Source organism: Heloderma suspectum, chromosome 8 (genome assembly GCF_057233095.1).
Source record: "Heloderma suspectum isolate Gila_16-S chromosome 8, 16-S_ref, whole genome shotgun sequence".
Lineage (NCBI taxonomy): Eukaryota > Metazoa > Chordata > Lepidosauria > Squamata > Helodermatidae > Heloderma > Heloderma suspectum.
Genome location: NC_139465.1, coordinates 48,505,374 through 48,525,404, shown reverse-complemented (window position 1 = coordinate 48,525,404; position 20,031 = coordinate 48,505,374). Strand labels below are relative to the sequence as shown.

Sequence of the window (20,031 nt, the reverse complement as noted above, 5' to 3'; positions counted from 1 at the left end):
TTTTCCTCACCTCAGCAGCTTCCTCTTCTGCCTCAGCTTGATGTTGTTCTTCTAGCTTCTGTTCTTCACTTTGCTGCTGTAGTTCCCCCATTCTGTCCAAGAACTCTTTGTGTTCTCTTATTCCCTGGAGGGTTGACACTCTCTGCTCCAGTCCTCTTACTTCTTCTTCCAGCAGCGTGATCAACTTGCACTTGTTGCAGGTGTAGGCCATGTTGTTCTCAGGCAAGAAAACAAACACTGCACACACCTTGCAGGTCACCACCACTGGAGAGTCTTGTCCTTCCATAGTCTCTTTTCCCTTTTTGTGTCTAGCTTCCTGGTTGTTCTAGAGTAGCCTGGTCCTGGTCCTCTACTCACTCTTTGCCTTTGTCTCCTTTGTCTCTTCTGCCGCTGCAGCTCCCCTGGCCAACTCCTGTTATCAGCTATTATCAACTTTATCAATTATCCACTTTATTGATAATTGACTCGATCGCAGCTGTTTGATGGTGTATTTCACTGCTTGACTAATTTTTTTAAATCTCTTTTCGGTGTTTTGTTATGGCTAAAAACAATGAAATGAACTGGGGTAACCTGCCTCGGCAGTGCTAAAAGGCTGTAGCTTGGGAGGGGACCATTGTCAGGGGACACATGCTCCATCAGCCTAGTTCTCACAAGCAGCAGATGAGTTGTGTCAGCCAGCATCTGGACTTAACCATTTCAGACAGCACATGGGGGTACACAAGATGGAGTATTCCTCCATACCAAAAAACAAAACAAAAAGTCAAACTCTTCTCATAGAAAACTCGCATGTCAGGGACAAAACTAAGCTAGAACTCTTTGGCCAGTCATTTAGATTTATTACAGTTATTTGTAAGTGAATTCATTAGCTTTCCAACACAGTTTAAAAATTTTAGATCAGACACCTGGTTCACATGTTACAGCTTAAATTACAAATGTTAGAAAAAGATGGATTCGGCCATCTTGATGATATCCTAAAAAGCTTAGGAAACCAGTCAGAATGGGCTATCACATGAAAATACAATCCAGAGACATACACCTTTCAAAAAGTCATAATCAAGTTTTTCCACTTTACTTGATACAAAATTTTTGGTCTGGCCCATGGACTATTAGAAATGTGAAGTTTTCAGACATATATACAAACACCTGCCTGGCCATGACTATCCGTCATAAAGGTTACAGATGCCACATCTACTTTGGGATTCCAGCCTGGACTTTCTCATGGCCCTCTGGCCATGGGAAGGACCTTTTCACACTATCCCACATTCTCCCTGTCCTTACTTAGCCTCTCCCAGCTCCTCTTTACCACCAGCTCCCCATTGGTATCTTTCCTTTCCTTTTCCCCTGCCCCCACAAGTGGACCATTGTGAAAAGACAGGAAAGTTCCTGGATGGAGTATTTGTCAAGTAAATCAAATGAGTACAGCTCATTTTTAACAGTTTGTGCAATCTGTGCTTATCAAAAAGAACTTCTGGTTTTAATTTGCAGTAAAGGAAAGTGACGTCAGAAGCTCAACTAGTGCCAAGGGGAGCCACTCTGCAGTGGCCAGGTGACCGCATGCCTAAGGATGTGCCTAACCTCCTTCAGTGGCTGGGCAGAGGAAGGGATGCATAGAGGGGCGTCTGGTCTCCCGCTGCATGACAAGCTGCACTGACCTCTTCAACACACCCATGCAGGCTGTAGACCAGCTTGCCATGAGGAAGTAAGCCTTGGTGAACTCAGTGGGACTGGCATCTGAGCAACTACTGTGCCTAGGAGTGAGCTGCCCAGATCCAGGCACCCCAACGTCCCCCTTTGGCTCCTGGCAGCCTTCCACTTGGAAGACACAAGATCTTTGCATCTTTATTCACTGCTCTTTTCAACATTGTCCCAACCAACCTGGCCATGTCTGTCAGACCTCTGCTGCTGGGAGCTGCCCTCTTCCTCTTTGCCATGCAGACACAACCTGGGGGGATCCACATCCAGCTGGCTCCAGCCTGCCAGCTTGACAGCTGTATATGCCACCAATGCTGCCCCCCCCCAGGGGGGGAGTTGGCCCTTGGGAAGAGAGGCACAGTGGACTCTCAGCCAAGGCTCCCCATTTCCACCAGTGCTCTGGCATGTGTGAAGCAGTAACAAATACCTCTGAGCATATGCAAAGCATAAATGAGAATCTAGCACACGCACGACTGGGAGATGACAGGAATGCACACACCTGCATGACAACATCTCCAAAATGTCTGGGGGAAGCATCAGAAAAGCCCTGGCGAGGCCAAAGGGAGCACTCAAACGGAGAAGGAGATGAGAGGATGCTGCTGGAGGATGCCTCCTGTTCCTTGCAGGAAGGCGTGCCTTCTGCTGGCTTTGTAAACCAAGGCAGCCAGAGGCTCCTTGGCTTCTGGGGAAGCCAAGCCCCCCTCCTCTTGGGGAAGGGGGCAATCACACTGTGGCTGGGGAGGATGCCCTGTCCCTCTCCCTCCAGCCCCCAAGCTCAAGCGGAAGGCCTGCTTGATATACATGGATCAGTCTGTGGCACACGTTGTGCAACAACACGACGCGCTGGAGCAGCCCAGCCCTCGGGCAGGGAAAGGAGGGCCATCCCCCAAAGGGTCAGCAGGCATCTGAACACAGCTAAGGGCCACGTGGCAGAACCGGGAACACACTGCACTTCGGGAAAAACACCTGCTGCTTTCCAGGTTGTGCACATAGCATGAATGTGACTTTTGGATGGGTCACTGGCTCACCTGAAGGCTCCCGCTGACAGTAGGGAGGGGAACCCTGACTTCTCACGGGGCCCCATCATATCGACAACAAAATAGCGTGCAGGTGGGGAATTTGGACGAGCCTTTTCTCTCCCCAAAAGTGGGAGGGCAGGAATGTGCCCGTTGTCTGTACAGCTGTGTGACATGCAACACAGAAGTTGTGGCGGGAACAAACATGGATTCTTGCACTTGCCCACCACCTTTGAGGAGGAGACGCAAACTGGCCCCCTGTTCCCTCTGGAGGGCCTTCACTTATTTTGGTTGGTTTGGGGGTGGGTTTCAGGAGGGAGACTCCCCCCGGCTCCACCTTCTTCTTCTGCAACAGTCGCATTTTCAAAGCTTCGGAGCAGAATTTCATTGATGTGATTTAGAGTGCGGTTGTCAAAGACCATATTGAGATGGTCAACTCCAGGAAGCTCCAGGACATGCACCTCCTCCTTCTGTTGGCCATGCCATTGTTTACACAGCTCCATGCTGCGCCTGTTGACTGTATCATCCCCGTCCCCATACACGATGTCCACAGGATCCTCATAGGGGAAGCGGTCGTCGTAAATGTAAGTCTCCGCAGTGGGGTGCCCGGTGCCATACAGGCAGAACACCTCCACGCCTGGCGGGGGCAGCCCTTTCAGTAGGTCCTTGGTGTCATTCCACATGAACCAGCCATCCTCAAAGTTGACATCAGCAAATAAGCGTTGGTAGTCCCTGTAGGTGTAGTTGTGCAAGGGAGTGGAGATGAAGACGTGTGTGTCGGGCCAAGCCATCCTGGTCGGGAACATCCATGGGCTGGTGGTGGTCATGCGCTGCTCCTCACGTAGCTTGATGCTGGACACGATTGGGATGCCTTGGTTGTCGCCTGAGAGTCAAACCAACATGTCATGCCAGCTGCACCAGCCACACAGACCTCACTGTCTGTCTTCTCTTCCAAGCAGATCTACTGAACTGATATCTTTTACTTTCTTAAACACTGTTTTTATTTTGAAATAGCCATTGACAGAGACACAATTTGTAGTCTTGCCACAAGCTATTCTGATTCGTACATTATTTTCACAAAGCAATCGATGCTTCCTCCACCTTTTAATAGCTTGTGCCTTTGTTGATTTGCTATCTCACTTTGGTTCCTTAGTTACTCAGAATTATTTTTTTATAAGCAGAGAACAGCTACTGATTAGGTTGAGACTTCAGGGGCCAAACTGGATCTGATGGCGGAAGTGTATAAATGTATCTCACATGCCTGTCCATCTTTTGTGAAAAGCAGCTGTGGGGCAATTTGGATCAGGGCAGAGGGCATCTCTATACCAGCCTAAAAGCAGAAAGCCCCATTTTAAATGCAGGATCACAACAACTCCCTTTTTCACATGCTTCCTTTCCCCCCACCCCCTTCCCTTTCCCCGTAGCTGAGTCTTCCATTATCTTTCACTGATCTCACTCCGCTTGTCGCTTTTCACGGAGGAAACTGAAGCGGAACACAAGGGGGTAATTTGATAGCTCATTATCTGTGATCTATTTAAAAATAGAGCAAAGGGCATTTAGTACAGGAGACACCTTGGAGGTTCACAGCGTCATGTAAAGAGCCCGCAAAGTTCCATGAAGGAGCAATCTCAATCGTGGGATAAAAGCTCCATGTGAAAAAAGCCATAGGATGGAGGAGGTGGGTTTAACTGTTTCCCATTAAGCTGATGCAGAATGCAGGAGCCTGGATGCTGAGAGGAGCACCTATCCATCCATCTATTACACTTCCTGCCTATTATTTATTACATTTCTATACTGCCCAAAAGCAGTATAAAAACCAAACTACATTCAAGGTTTTGTTGCTGCCATATAAAACGCTAAACAACTTGCGACCAGGTTACCCGGTGGATCAACTTCCACCAGGGGGTGTTGCTAGGGATGGGCCCATGGGGTAGAATCCAACTAAAGTCCTACTTAGAGCAGACCTATTGAAATGAATGGGACTTAAGTATGGTAAGCAGCCCATAAATTGATTAAATAATTGAGCCAAGTCCCAAGCGGGTATGGTTTGTTTTGCACTATTCAGTACATACTATAGTAGGAACGAAGGAAGCAGCCTTCTACTGAGCCAGGCCCTGGGTCCATCTCGTCCAGTATTGTCAACACTGACTGGCATCCACAGCCTTCCAGGGCTTCAGGCAGGAGTCTTTCCAGCCTTACCTGGAGATGCCGCCAGGGATTGAAACTGAGACTTTTCTGCCCTTCTTCAGGGTCTCTATCAGAGAGGGTAAAACCGCACAGCATGGAGGCAGAAGCAAAGCGGGGGGGGGGGGAAGGGCCCATTCCCACTTGGCTCTCACCGTTCTAACATTCAGCGCACACACGCACTCTTTCCCCAGCCCCTTTTTCCTCTGAGGGCCGAGCTACAGAGGACGTACCTTTTTCCCTGGAAGTGATGGGGAAAAGCTGCTTGGTGGGGGTGATTTTTTACTGGGAGAATAGCCCAAAGGGAGAAAGGATGAAAAAGCCTCTCCCCCGCTTCCAACTGCAGCCTCAGGGGTTCCATTTCTGAACACCCCCACCCAAAATAAAGTGAATCACAGAACTACAGCATTTGTACTGCAACATATATGTCACCCTGAGGGTATCTTTATCTCTCTGTGTGGGGAGAGCACAGCTACTGTTAGCAGTGGAGGAAAAAGTCAGATACAATACGCAGCATTGGTGCCTGTCTCCCTGCCCGCTCACCTCTGGCCCACCTCCCACCCTCTGATAATGGACTTTCCATGGGCCCTAAGAGGTGGACACCAGTCCAGGTGTACCACATCCACAGGAGAACATGTGGGAAAGTGGGCGACGGTTCTCGCACGGGAGATCGGCCTGAAGGAGAGCCTGGAGAGCTTGGAAAGGTCTCCAACAGGCCCCACCCAGTGCCTGAGGCGGCCTCATGGTGACCCCGGAGGGTGTGAGGAGGCCATGGGCATGCTCGGAGAGAGCGCGCTGGAGAGCTCTGTGCTCAGGCACATTGCTGGGGGAGGGCTGCTTGGCCAGCAACTCACCCGAGGCCAGGATCCTCATGGATTTCACTCCTCCCCCCCAGGGAGCACCCAGAGAAATGAAGCCCTTGATAAAACGGTCTTTCCATCCCTGGGGCTGCTGGAGCAGGAAGTATAGGATGTGGAGGTTGCCCAGGCTGTGGCCAATGAGGAAGACGGGCTTCTGGTAGGCCACATGCATCTCCTCTACCAAGGCGCGCAGGTTCTGGTAGTATTCCTCTTGCTCATCTGTGGAAAGAGAATGGGCAGAGCAGAACCTTGCCAGCCATGTGGCCCAGCCAGAGATGTCTCAACTGCATCCTGGACCTCAGCAACTTTTTGGTGGCCATCACAACAACTTAAGGAAGTGAATTCCATAGTTTAATTATGTGCTGTGTGAAAGGCACAGCACATCCTTTTATCTTGCCTGAATCTCCCACCACTCATGTTCATTTGGTGACTCCATTGGGAATTTTGAGAGGGGGAGAAAAACGTCTCTCGATTCACTTTCTCCACACCATGGATACTTTTATACACTTCTATCACGTTGCCTCTTATGTCCCTTTTTACATTACAGGGGAAGATATTTTTGGTTGCTCTTTTCTGCACCTTTTCCAGCTCTACACTATCCTTCTAGAGATGTGGTGACCAGAGCTGTTTCACAGTATTCTAAGCGTAGTCAAGCCATATATTTGTATAAGGGCAGTATGATGCTGGCAGCTTTATTTTCAATTTCTTTCTTAGGGCATTTCTACAGGAGGCATTTATCATGCACTCGTGATTGTTCAGTCATGGAAGTTCGTGGGTTCTTTTCATGATGTCGTCAACTTCTGGTGCCTCTCTTGTTCTTTTTTTAGCTTTATTCTGCCATTTTAAAAACCACCGAAAATGCAATAACACCCCCCCCCACCAAAAATCACATCAAAGAGGTGGTGTAATTCAAGAATTGTACAATATTTTAGAAATCTTGCAGTGCCATCTACTGGCTGAATAAATGAAACATATAGAGCATGCCCAGAAAGGGACCTGGAAAAACAAGGGAAGGGTGGAAGCGCATGTATTGTGCCCACTGGAAACCCGCAAACACTCGGGAAGACGAAGCCCTAGTAAGTTTGGGGGATTTTTCCTTAATGTAGAGATGCGTTCAATAATCCCTAACATGGAATGTGCACTTCTCACAGAATCTATACTGTAGGGTGATATTTTTATCCATCTATCCACCGCAACCCCAAGATCCCTTTCCTGGGGCATCTCTGCACCAGGCTAAAATCCTGCATTTAAAATGGGGCTTTCTTATTCCTTTTTAAATGCAGGATTACAACGACTCTCTTTTTCACCTGCTTCCTTTCCTCCCCCCCTTCCTACTCCCCGTCTCTGAGTCTCCCATTATCTTTCATTGATCTCGCTCCTCTTCTTGCTGCTTTTCCTCTTTTCACGGAGGGAAGTCAAGCGGAACACAACGGGGTGATTTGATAGCTCATTATCTGCAATCTACTTAAAAATGGAACAAAAGGCATTTAGTGCAGGAGACACCTTGGAGGTTCACAACATCATGTAAAGAGCCCACAAACTTCTGTGAAGGAGCAATCTCAGTCGCAGGATTAAAAGCTCTGTGTTGAAGAAAGCCCTGGTCAGTGACAGCCAGCTCAGACCACATCAGTGTATATGTATAGTTAAGATATTTTTGCCACAATGTGCAACACTATGTGAAATAGCTTACATTGATCCACATTTGCCATTTTAATACCCATTCCTCGAGTATGGAGAGAGACATTGGAAGCTCTTTCCAATCCTTTTTTGTTTTCACCACCTGAAATAATTGGGTGTTGTCAGTAAAACTGGCCACCCTGCTGCTTATCCCTGACTCCAGATCATGTATAAACAGGTTAAAAAACACCTGTGGGACCCCACTCTATACATTCCCCCATTGTATGCATTTATACCAACTTCTGCTTCCTAATTTTTAGCTAGTACTAAGGAGTCTTTGGTGAGGGTTTTTGTTAAAAGCCTTTTGAAAATAGAAGTAAACCATGTCTACCAGATCATCCCTATCTGGTTGTTGACACATCCAATGAACTCTAACATGTTAGTGAGAAAGTACTTACCTTCGCAGAGATCGTGCGGATTCTTCTTCAACAAGACTTGTCCTTCTATATGCTCGATAATTTTATCATTAACTATGCTGTCTATTAATTTACCCAGAACAGACATTAACCAGCCTGTAACTTCATGAATCCACTCTTTAAAAATTGGTATTACATTGGCCAATTTGCAGTCCTCTGGTATAGAGGCTGATCGTACGTATTTTGTTCAGAATAGCAATTTCACACTGGAGTTCTTTAAGAATTCTCAGAGGATACACCCTCTGGACCCAATGATTTAGAGCACAATCCTGTGGGTCATGCCCTGGGTACACATAGGCCTCCGAAATAAGAGGCTACCGTGTATCCAATGCAGAGCAGGAGGCGCCCTGCATCTCCCACGATACGTTTATGCTCCTTGGGGAGGGGGAGGGAAGGAGGCTGGGGTGGTGATAGGAAAAGGTGTAAGCCAGCCGCTCCAGTCTCCTCCCATCCCTGCCCCCAGGAATGCCCCCCCCCCCAGTCTCTGCACTCCATTTTGCAAGTAGAGAGAGGTAGCCGGCACAGTTCCCTCCACTACAAGGAGGAGGGGGTGGGGAGTGTAGTTTCCTGGCTCCCCCTGCCTTCGAGCTCGGATCCAGGAAACTGAACAATCCTGTGTTCCCCAGACACTGTCTAAGGGACATGGGATTGCTCCCTTATTTGTTTTAAAATTGGATCCAGATTTATGCAAGATCAACTGTGCTGGTGGAAATGTGCTCCCTTCCACCCCACAGCAGCTCCTTCAGCTCCCTGAAAATGCTACACGCAAGGTCAGGAGACCTGCTGAATGGGTGAGCTGTGGTGTGGAAGGGAGGGCAGAACCCCCAAAATCAGGCTGAGGGACATAAGTGGAATGCTTCCTCTCACAGAAGGACCCTCCTCTTATTGAAGGCAGAGGCTGGCTTCAACCCAAGATCTAGAACTTCATATCTTGTCATCACTATTTGCCTCAGTTCCTCAGACTCCCTTCCTGAAAATACCAGCTCAGGTACAGGTATCTCTTCTACCTCTTCTGCAGTGAGGACAGATGCACAATGAATTCATTCAGCTTCTCTACAATCTCCATATCTTTGTTTAGTACCTTTAACTTCCTTGTCTTCCAACAGACCAACTCCCTCACTAGCGGGTTTCCTAGCTCTGATGTATTTAAAGTGTTTTTAAAAAATGGTCTTAGGGCACAATCCTATCAAGATAGGCAGGCGCTCCAAACTCGGAGGCAACCACCTATCCAAAGCAAGGCAGGAGAGGCGGCGGCGGGGGGGGGGGGGTGTCGTTCCCTCCGCGCTTCTCCTGCCCTGCTATTTTCTGCTAGACAGCCGTTTTCGGCTGTCTAGTCGGGGGGGGGGGCAAAAGGGAGCAGAGACTGCTGTACGACACATTGGATGTACTGTACACACAGCTCCGCTCTCCCTGCCCTGGAACGCCCCCAGCCCCACCCTTTTCAGTCCCTCCGCGCTCCTCTTGTGAGCGCAGAGGATGGGGCTGCTCCACACTGCCTCCAAGGCAGCACAGACATGGGGGGAGGTTGGTTTTCCGGGAACCGACCTCGGAGTGCGGGCTCCGAGGTCGGTTCCTGGAAAAGAGCATATCCTATGGCCCTCTAGACAGTGTCTAGTGGCCGTAGGATTGCTCCCTTAATGTTATTAGTGATATGCCCCTCAAAATACATTTTTGCATCCCTAGTTTTCTGCTTACACTTCCCTTGTGGAAGTTTGTGTTCCTTTTTTTCTCTCTCTCTTCATTTGGGCAAGACTTCCATTTTCTGAAAGAACCTTTATTTTCTTTATTTTCTCCTCCCAGGCCCCCAACATGCACTTACTGGGCCCAATCCGCCAGTCGTAAGGGGCCGCTCGCACTGTCTGGTCTCGCACATAGCCATTATTGACCAGGTGTTGCACCATGGTGTGCAGGTACCCTAGAGAGAGAGGGGGAGAGCGAGATTAGTGCTTGGGGATGCACGTGAGGAGGTCTACTGACGTGACCCGCCTGGATGTCCCTTTCCAAACTCTGAGGCTTCTTCGGGTCTCCCTGGTTTCCCCCAAGCCCTGAAGAGTAGCTGGGCTCAGTGCAGGGGGAGGTAGTAGGGAGGCTGCCCCCTCCTTCCCCCACCACAATCCCTCCTCTGCTCCTGCCATATTCTGGCCCCTCAGTCACGTGCAAACTGCTCACCCTTTACAAGGCAAACAAAGTTATTTTCAAAAAAGGAGAGAAGGCCAAAGTCAGTCTGAACATGTCCACCGGCATTTTCTCCCCCTGGCAGGAAGTGAGTGGCTTCCGGAAGAAAAATCGACGGGGGGCATCCAGCTTGCGTAGAACGCACGTTGCCTCTTTCAAAGACACCTCCCTTTAATGCCTTCCAGAAGTTAGGGAAATCATAATGCATCATTCTTTATAATACATTATTTCCCTGACTTAACTAACATCCTCCTGTCTAGAAATTGGCAAAGAGAATGAGATTCTGGTCAGCGGGCCACGCTTGCAACACACAGGACTGCGTCCCAGGCCAGTGAGCCAGGCAGGGCCTTCACTCCCAGGGCCATCAGCACAACCCGTAGGATGATCACGCACACCGTGAAGGTACCCGTGGATGGAGTGGGACTGTGGCAACCTCCCCGTGTCCACCTGGGCTGGGGGGGTGGGAAACCTGTGCCCCACGGCCTAGCTGGGGGGGAAACAGGGAATGGAAGCCAAAACAGATGGAAGGGGGGAGGAAGGGGTGGCAGAGAGAGAAGCCCCCCCCCCCACGCCACCACCGCTTCCATTTTTGGCTTCAGCCCTGCCCTGCACCTGGCATGCAGCCACCACCCAGGGGGGACATGGCTCTCAACAGAAAAAAAAAGTGCCCCCACCCCTGACATAGGCCGCCTGTGGCCCCCTCTGGCATTTCTGCAGGGCACATGCAGGTGGCCAAGCCTGCTCCCATGATCCCCTCTGCCATCCCTCCTTATGAATGTGCATCATATGCCCAGTTGTCTAGGAACCCCTCTTCTGCACCCCTAAAAGAAATTCAGCAAGCAAGTTCTCCCACTGCTGCATCAAAAGCGACATCTGTTGAATTTCTGACTTACTAATTTTTAAAAGGCATAAGAGCCCTGCGGGTGGGGAGCGTGGCTATCCTACATGCAGGAGGCACCTGCAGGGTTTATTCATTTATTTATTTAAAATATTTCTTGGCCGTGTATCAGGGCAGAAGCCTTCCCAAGGTGGCTTACCGCAATAAAATACATAAAAACAGTTACAGTATTAAAAGTTAAAACAACAAAAACAACAATAAAAGCCAACAATAAAACCAGCAACGCTGTGAACAGCAGGAACAGCAACAGCAGCAGCCATATCAAGAGAAGGCCACGGTAAAACAATACGCTTTCAAGGCCTTCTTAAAAGGCTGCATTGAGGGAGCATGGTGGGCCTCCGATGGCAGCTTGTTCCAAAGGTGCGGGGCCACTGCAGAGAAGGCCCTCTTATATTTGTTCACCCACCTGACTGCTCTCACAGGTGGGCAAATGAGAAGGGCCTTTCTGATCTTCAAGTGCAGGCAGGCTAATAAGGGTGAAGGTGGTACTTCAAGTAAGCTCAGGCCCAGGAACTAAATCGGGCCCGCCCGGGGGCCCAGTTCTCCAGATGGCCCCGCCCTCTTTCCCCAACAGCCAACTGTTTGGTGGTTTCCCAGCCTGTGTCTGCTTTTTCCCATTCTAAAAGGTTAAAATGCCCCTCCTAAAGCTTAGCTACTGGCAGTAGAGCTCTGAACTTTAGTTACATGCTGGTATTTCTGGCATGTTTGGTCCCACCTCTTCTTTCTTCGGCCCCACCCACCACTGGAATGCAGCTCCCAAGAGCTTCTCTGAAATAGAATTTGGACTGAAAGGAGTTCAACACCCGTGCTATGCATAGACATTCACAAAGCAGCATTGAGTCTTTTCAGGGCTACTGTACCTTTAATTATAAACTGCACTCTTAAGAAGGAATACCTTTAGCTCTCTAAGTCAGCAGTGGGCAACTTGTGGCCCTCCAGATGCTTTGGCCTAGAACTCCTATCATCCCCCACCATAGGCTATGCTGGCTAGGACTGATAGGAACTGTAGACAAAAACATATGGAGGGCCACAAGTTGCTCTAAGTATTTTCTGTTCAGCGTGGCCAACTGAATGAATAACTGATGAATTGCCCCTTAATTGCTCTGTAGTCCATACCTGTACAGTGCTGGGGTGGAGGTCGTAGTTACTGGTTTCATGTGATTATTTTATGCACATTTCACAATTCAAAAAGAAAACAAAATGAGAGGAAATGTAATTAGCCCCCACCCCCAGCATGGTGAATAGAAACTGACATATTAAAAAGTTTTTCATCACTCGCCAAGCGGAACAGGAAGCAATTAGAAAGGGAGGCCATGAGGCTATCAGGAGGTGCTGGGTCTGAATGTGGCTGACTCCACCCACCCACCCAGGCTGGCCATTTGCTCCTCCTGGACAGGAAGCAGTGTAAACGGACATCCTGTGTCAGTCAAGCTTTGCTTCAGCTCTGGTGTGTGTCCCTCCCCTTAGTTACTCTTCAATCCTGACTTCTGAGTTCCACCTCAGCCCCAGCTAGTCCCATGGCTCCTGTTTCCTAGGTCCTGGCTACCTTCAGCTTCCTACCTGCAGCCCAGCCCTGACAAAAGGGGATGTCTCCAACTGAAGTTATAGGGGGGCTTTGCTTAATGAGGCTTACCTTAGAATAAACATTGTAGACAAGGGTGGGCAACTTCAGGGGGTTGAAGGCCATTTTTTCCCCTGGACCTCCCCCCACCCCAACCACTGTGGGCTGCTGTCTGCCAGGCAACCTGAAACATGATTTTTTAAAACGGTTTTTTCCCCTTACAGAGTGCCAAAAAGGTCAAATTTAGCTTGCAAAAAAGGTAGATTTGACCTTTTTGGAGCTCTGTAGTGCTCTGGACACCACGTTTTCATAAAAAAAAACAAACTTTTAAATGTTTTTTTCTGAGTGCAGGAGCACTGGGGGGGGGGGCGTGGTGGCTGTATGTTGCCCACCCCTGCAATAGGAGCATATTGACCAGAGACTATATTAGGTGCCTGTAGGGCCATTGTTTTAATTCCACTTCCAGCCGATTGTGGAAAAGGCCTTGGCAGGGCTGAAGGGCCCTAGCATGGAAGCAAACCCAAGTGAGCAATAATAATAAATAAAATGAAGGGGAGAGGAGTCCCCATTCTTCTTACCTGCCAGTTTACTCTCATCCAAGTATTCCACAGAGTAGGTTTTGCCAAACCCAGGGACTCGGATCTGCACTCCTGGGGCATTAGATGTTCTCCGGGTGGTCCTGTTGTACACCACTCTGCATGCAAAGAGCAGGCCCAGGCAGGTGCAAAACACAACCATCATTTCAGGATGTCACCTCTCAGCAATTAACTTCTCCTTCCGAGTGGCTGTGAGCTCACCAGGTGCTCCTGAGAGCTCCAACTGAATTGGGGGTGAGTGGCCTGAGTACTCCCAGGAGCTGTGTGGGCAGGAAGTTTCAGTCTGTTTCCCGCCTCCCAGCTGAGCAGAGCAGAGGAAGCTGCTCCAGCTCGTCTAGGGCCTATAGAAGCAAGTCAGCTCCCAGACCGAGTGATCAGAGGGAGCAAACAGGAGTTGGCCAGGGGAGTTCGGCAGGGGAGGTCATGGGGGAGGGCCCTAATGTAAAAAAAAAAAAATATTTTTCATATTTTTTTTCATTTTTTTAAAAAAAATATTTGTCTTGTAACACACACTTCCTTACCAGTGGGACTCTGTTTTTAACCTCCAGTGAGTTAAAAACCAGGCACAGGCTACTCTAGAACAACCAGGAAGCTGGACACAAAAAAAGGGAAAAGAGGCTATGGAAGGACAAGACTCTCCAGTGGTGGTGACCTGCAAGGTGTGTGCAATGTTTGTTTTCTTGCCTGAGAACAACATGGCCCACACCTGCAACAAGTGCAAGTTGATCACGCTGCTGGAAGAAAAGTAAGAGGACTGGAGTGGCGAGTGGTGACCCTCCAGGGAATAAGAGAACACGAAGAGTTCTTGGGCAGAACGGTGGAACTACAGCAGCAAAGCGAAGAACAGGAGCTAGAAGAGCAACATCAAGCTGAGGCAGAAGAGGAAGCTGCTGAGGTGAGGAAAAATGAAGGAGAGGATACTCCTTGGAAAAGGGTGACAGGAGCAGAAGAACTAGAAGACACTTGGCACCAGTGGAGGCAGTGGAACTAGGGAACCGTTTCCAGGTACTGGAGGATGAGACTGGAGGACAGCTTGCAGAGGAAGAATTACAGGGGAACCTGCATGAGAGCGAGCAAAAGGCTGAAGGTCAGTCAAGCAGAGGCAATGAAATGAAGGCCTACAACCACAAGAACAGTAGTAGTAGTGGGAGACTCCTTGCTGCGTGGGATCGAAACCCAAGTATGTCGTGAAGAACTGTGGACTTGCCAGGTATGTTGTCTCCCAGGAGGAGGGATTAGAGACGTGACTGAAAGGTTGCCTGCACTCATAAAGCCCAGTGACAGGTATCCCTTTCTTCTCATCCATGTGGGAACAAAGGATACCACCAAGTGGAGCTATGAAGAAATCACGTCAGACTTTGAAGCTTTGGGAAGAAAACTCAAGAACTTTGGGGCTCAAATAGTTTTCTCATCCATCCTTCCAGTAGTTAGAAGAGGGATTGAAAGGGAAAGAAAAATGCTCCAGGTGAATGACTGGTTACAAAAGTGGTGCCGGCGTGAGAGATCTGGATTCTGGGACCACGGGCTATACTTCCTGGAAGATGGACTGTTGGCAAGGGACGGGTTGCACCTCACAAAAGCTGGGAAGAATGTGTTTGGCCACAGCATGAAGAACGTCATCAGGAGGGCTTTAAACTGAATCCTATGGGGAAGGGAGGCATAAAGTTGGGGGTAACAATGGAGCTCATGCACTGCAACGGAGAGAACAGCTCTAATAGCGCCCAATAATAGTCTTCAGAAACTTGTAGGAAGAAAGGCAGACCATGAAACACATGGCCTTCGATGTCTATACACTAATGCCCAGAGTATGGGAAACAAACAGAACAAACTTGAACAGGAGGGAAATTATGACTTGATAGGTGTAACAGACTTGGTGGGATGACTCCCATGACTGGAATACAGCAATTGAAGGATATAACTTGTTCAAAAAGAACAGGAGGAACAGAAAGGGAGGTGGGGTTGCGCTGTATGTGAAAAATACATATCTCGGCACAGAAATACAGGAGGATGAGCTTGGTAGCCCCATCAAGAGCATCTGGGTTAAAATCAATGGAGCAAAGAATAAAAGGAACATGGTGGTCGGAGTCTACTACCGGCCACCCAATCAAGGAGAAGATGAGGATGAAACTTCTGAAAAGCAAATTGTCAGTGTTTCAAGGAAGCATGATGTAGTAGTAATAGGGGACTTCAATTTCCCCAATATTTGTTGGGAGACAAATTCTGCAAAACATGGCCCCTCCGGGAAATTCCTAACTTGTGTTGCTGATAACTTCCTTCTACAGAAAGTAAAGGAAGGAACTAGAGGATCGGCTATCCTTGACTTGATCCTAACCAACAGAGATGACTTAATGGATCAAGTAGCAGTTACGGGAACTCTGGTAGAAACTGACCATGTTATACTTGAGTTCTTGGTTCTAAAGGAATCAAAAGCCGAGTATAGCCAACCCCGTACCCTGGATTTTAGGAAAGCCTATTTTAATAAACTCAGAATGATGATCAGTAAGGTCCCATGGCAAGCAACTCTAACAGGAAAAGGAGTCCAAGATGGGTGGGAGTTTTAAAAAAAAGGAAATTCTAAAGGAGCAATTGCAAATAATTCCAACAAGAAGAAAAGGTGGAAGAGAACAGAAGAAGCCAGTGTGGCTTCACAAAAAGCTTAGAGATGACCTGAAAACAACAAAGGACACATATAGGAAGTGGAAGGAAGGCCAAGCAACAAAGGAAGAGTACAGGCAGGTAGCACAGAATTGCAGGGATGGCGTCAGGAAGGCTAAAGCGGAGAACGAGCTGTGGTTAGCGAGGGATGCTAAAAACAACAAAAAGGCTTTCTTCAGCTACGTGCATAGTAAAAGACAGAGGAAAGAAAGGTGGTTCAGCTATTAAATAAGGATGGCAAAATGATAACAGATGACAAAGAAAAGGCAGAGGTGCTCAATTCCTACTTTGGCTCAGTCTTCTCCCCAAAGAGGGTCTTAGGAGCCCCCTGGCAAAGGCAAAGTACAGGCTGAAGGGGCAGGATTGCAGCTTGAGATCGATAGGCATATGGTCAAGGAACACCTAATGACTTTGAATAAGTTCAAATCTCCAGGGCCAGGTGAACTGCATCCTAGAGTAATAAAGGAACTGGCAGAAGAACTCTCAGAACAGCTGTCTATTCTCTTTGAGAAATCATGGAGGACGGGGGAAGTGCCAGATGACTGGAGGAGGGCTAATGTTGTCCCTATCTTCAAAAAGGAGGAACCTGAGAACTACAGACCAGTCAGTCTGACATCAATCCCTGGGAATATTCTGGAGCAGATGATAAAGCAATCCATCTGTAAGCACCTTGAAAACAATACACTGATTACTCGAAGCCAACATGGATTTGTCAAGAACAAGTCTGGCCAGACGAATCTGATCTCATTTTTTGATCAAGTAACCTCCCTTGTTGAATCACAAGCTGAATATGAACCAACAGTGTGATGTGGCTGCAAAAAAGGCAAATGCTCTTTTAATAGAAGCATAGATTCCAAATCCTGGGAAGTCCTAGTCCCCCTCTACTCAGCACTGGTTAGGCCTCATCTGGAGTACTGTGTCCAGTTCTGGGCACTGCACTTGAAGAAGGATGCAGACAAGTTGGAGAGGGTTCAGGGGAGGGCAACAAAGATGATCAGGGGCTGGAATCAAAGCCCTATGAAGAGAGACTGAAGGAACTGGGCCTGTTTAGCCTTGAGAAGACTGAGGGGAGACAGGATAGCGCTCTTCAAGTCCTTGAAAGGTTGTCACAGAGAGGAAGGCCAGGATCTCTTCTCGATCATCATAGAATGCAGGACACGGAATAATGGGCTCAAGTTCCAGGAAGCCACATTCCGGCTGAACATCAGGAGAAACTTCCTGACTGTTAGAGCTAGGGATGTACGAATTCCTTACCTTGCCGTCTGCGGGGGGTCTGACGGGGGGGGGAAGGCAATCCGTTCCTCCCCCCCGGAATCCTTGCCGGCCAGCTCCGCTCCGCGTTGATTCCGCGGAGCCGCCAACCGACTCTGAAGCCCCAGCGATACGGCCACCATTGCTGTATCGCTGGCCAGAATGATGTACTGTGGACGCAAATGGCGTCCAGCGTAGCGGACACCATTTGCATCCCTGCTCTTTGACATGATAGGCTACATAAATCATTATGTACCCTATCGCGTGAAGGAACAGGGACACAAATACGCCATTTGCATCCCTGTTTTTTCAAGCAATAGGCTACATAAAGATTACCTATCACGTCAAAGAGCAGGGACGCAAATGGCGTAGTGGATGCCATTTGCGTCCGCAGTCCATCAGTCCAGCCAGCGATACAGCAATGGCGGCCGTATCGCTGGGGCTTCAGGGCCGGTGGCAGGCAGGATCCAGCCGGCGAGGGACTTTGTGGGGAGGCGAAGTTAGGAGATCCAATCCTCCACGGACTTCATGGAGGATTTCTCCAACAACTTCATTGGGGTCCGTGGAGGATTTCTCCAACATCCCTAGTTAGAGCACTACGACAATGGAACCAGTGACCTAGGGAGGCGGTGGACTCTCCCACGCTGGAGGCATTCAAGACGAGGCTGGACAGCCATCTGTCAGGGATGCTCTGATTTGGATTCCTGCATTGAGCAGGGGGTTGGACTCGATGGCCCTGTAGGCCCCTTCCAACTCTATTATTCTATGATTCTATGATATACTTTAAAAACTACTGTGAGGCAGCCAGCTGCCTGAAAGGTCGCCTGCTCCCATATGAGGCCCTTCTTTTGATACTGCTGCCTTCAGAGATGTGTTTGGTGGGGACGTGGGAGAGGGCCTTCTTGGTGGCTGCTCCCAGGCTGTGGAACTCCCTGCTAAGGGAGGCTCAGTTGGCCCCCTCTCTGCTGTCCCTTCACTGGCAGGCAAATATGTTTGTATTCAGGCAGGCCACTAGCATGTAAGTTGGTCTGTTGTGGAAGTGGGGGTGTGGGGCATTAAATGGTTGGGTGCTGTTTATTTCTTTGGTGTGTTTTTAATTGTGTTTGTGTTTTTATGTTATGTTTGAATTAAGATTTTCTTATAACCTGTATTTCATTGTTAGCTGCCTTGAGCGCCATTTTGGTTGAAAAAGTGTGATATATATTAACTAAATAAATAAAACTCTAGCTACCACTTCACATTTGAGGAGATCCCTATAAAAAAATGGTAAAATGGGGTCCTTGAAGGGGCTTAACCAAAGAGGAACCTGCCAAATGCATGAAAACTAGGGGTGTGCATCAGATTTGGCCATGCTGGATCGGGCCTGTCTGGACCATTTCTGGAGCTTCCTGAGGCAAAGCGGGCTTCTCTCTGAAGTGACCAGAACCAAAGCTGGATCCCGCATGAAGCTTCCTTTTCAATGTGGGTTTGAAAGAGCAGTCAGCGTATCCTCAAAAATAGCACGTTGCTTTTGTTTCTCTAAACACTGATGGACGAAGGGAGAAGGAGGGAGCGGGGCTGAGCGTCTGACAGGCTCACCTTCTAATCCTAGGGCATGTGTTACCAGAGTCTCTCCAGTCACCATGCTTTGGGGCCGTGAGATGGCCATCCTTCCAATGGTACCAGGTTTCACTATGAAAAAACCTTTCAAGTGGTTTTCAATCCCCTAGCCCTTACACCTATCCTTCTGAAACTTTGCAGGCTTCCTGCCTGGGGACACCTCTATAATATATGCTGTTGTCATACAAATTGCCCAAAAAAAACACACAGGGAGGGAAAGGGAGGCCAATCACTCACCCCCTCCCCAAATTTGAGGACTCCCCTTCCGTATAAACCGCTGCACCTATCCTTCTGAAACTTTGCTGTTTTCTTACTTCAGGCCACCTCTATTCTGTCTGTCATTTTCAGAAGAATGGTTCTCTGAACATAGGGGGATAAGCATGTCATTTTTGGGATACCATCAAAATGTAAAGGCATCTCTTGCACAAAAATAGCTGCATCTGACAGGCTTGCAAATTTCATCCAATTCTGTGAAGAAATAAAATGGTTATCAGCAGTTCCCTTTTTTAAAAAAATCAAACCACTGCACCTATTTTTCAATTTGACAGGCATCATCTGCTCCTAAGGGGATATTATGCCTGCAAATTCCATCCAGTTCTGACAATAGAAAAACAGTGATAGCCATTTTTAAAAATTTCCCATGATAGTAAATGAGAGGCATGGAGACTCAGATTTCCAAATCTCAACTTGGGTTCAGTACCTGAATCAAAGCAGACAGCCCCTAAATCAGGCTGAACAAAAGTGAGCTGTTTCCTGAAGCAAATTGAAGTCTAAATCTAATCTTATGGTTGGTGCTCACATATAACTGAAACTATAGCACTTCATGTGTTTTGGACTGAGTTACGGCACCAAAAGTCTGCTTCCAGTTACACCCTGATTAGTCTTAACAGATCCAGAATATAGTGGTCTATGAGAACAATATTCAGACAGGCCATGTCAATTGAGGGGGATCTCCACAAGTGAGCATTCAGAGGGTGGGCCTGATCCAACCGGCTCCAGCTGTAGCTGGAGGAAGACAGCCAGGGCTATAAAAGCAGAGAGGCTTTGGAAGGGGCCCGTTCGTCGGGGGATGAACAGGTATCCTCTCACTCATGTGTGTGGCAGGGGGTGGGGGAGGCAGGGCTCAGAGTGGCTGGGAGATTTGACTGGCAGAGATACAGTGTTTGTGATGGACATGTAGGCCGCATGGTCAACTGCCTGCCTGGTGCGAAGTTTCCTGGTATCACATATCAATTAGATAGCCTGGTGGACCGCGCTCGGGTGTAGTCAGCAGTCGTGGTGCACATCAACACCAGTTACATGGGGAAATGTAGCCGTGAGGCCCTGGAAGCCAAATGTAGGTTGCTAGGTTGGAGGTTGAAATCCAGGGCCTCCAAGGCATTTTTCTCCAAAATGCTATGTGTTCCCTGCACAGAACCAGCTAGACTGGTGAAGCTGAGGGGTCTCAATGT

General features: G+C 48.5%; 1 protein-coding gene across 2 annotated transcripts in view; it reads right to left on the bottom strand.

Moving 5' to 3' along the window:
• Window positions 1-803: 803 nt before the first annotated feature.
• Window positions 804-20,031, bottom strand: part of LCAT (lecithin-cholesterol acyltransferase) — a 49,966-nt gene continuing 30,738 nt past the window's right edge. The window contains exons 3-6 of one of the 2 annotated variants that reach the window (XM_084812354.1): window positions 13,058-13,173; window positions 9,665-9,760; window positions 5,747-5,971; window positions 804-3,591 (exon numbers count right to left, since the gene is read on the bottom strand). In XM_084812354.1, coding sequence (XP_084668480.1) covers window positions 2,987-3,591; window positions 5,747-5,971; window positions 9,665-9,760; window positions 13,058-13,173 — 1,042 coding nt within the window. In that variant the 3' untranslated portion in view covers window positions 804-2,986. The remainder of the gene's footprint in view (window positions 3,592-5,746; window positions 5,972-9,664; window positions 9,761-13,057; window positions 13,174-20,031) is intronic. The other variant, XM_084812355.1, reaches the window with a different exon arrangement.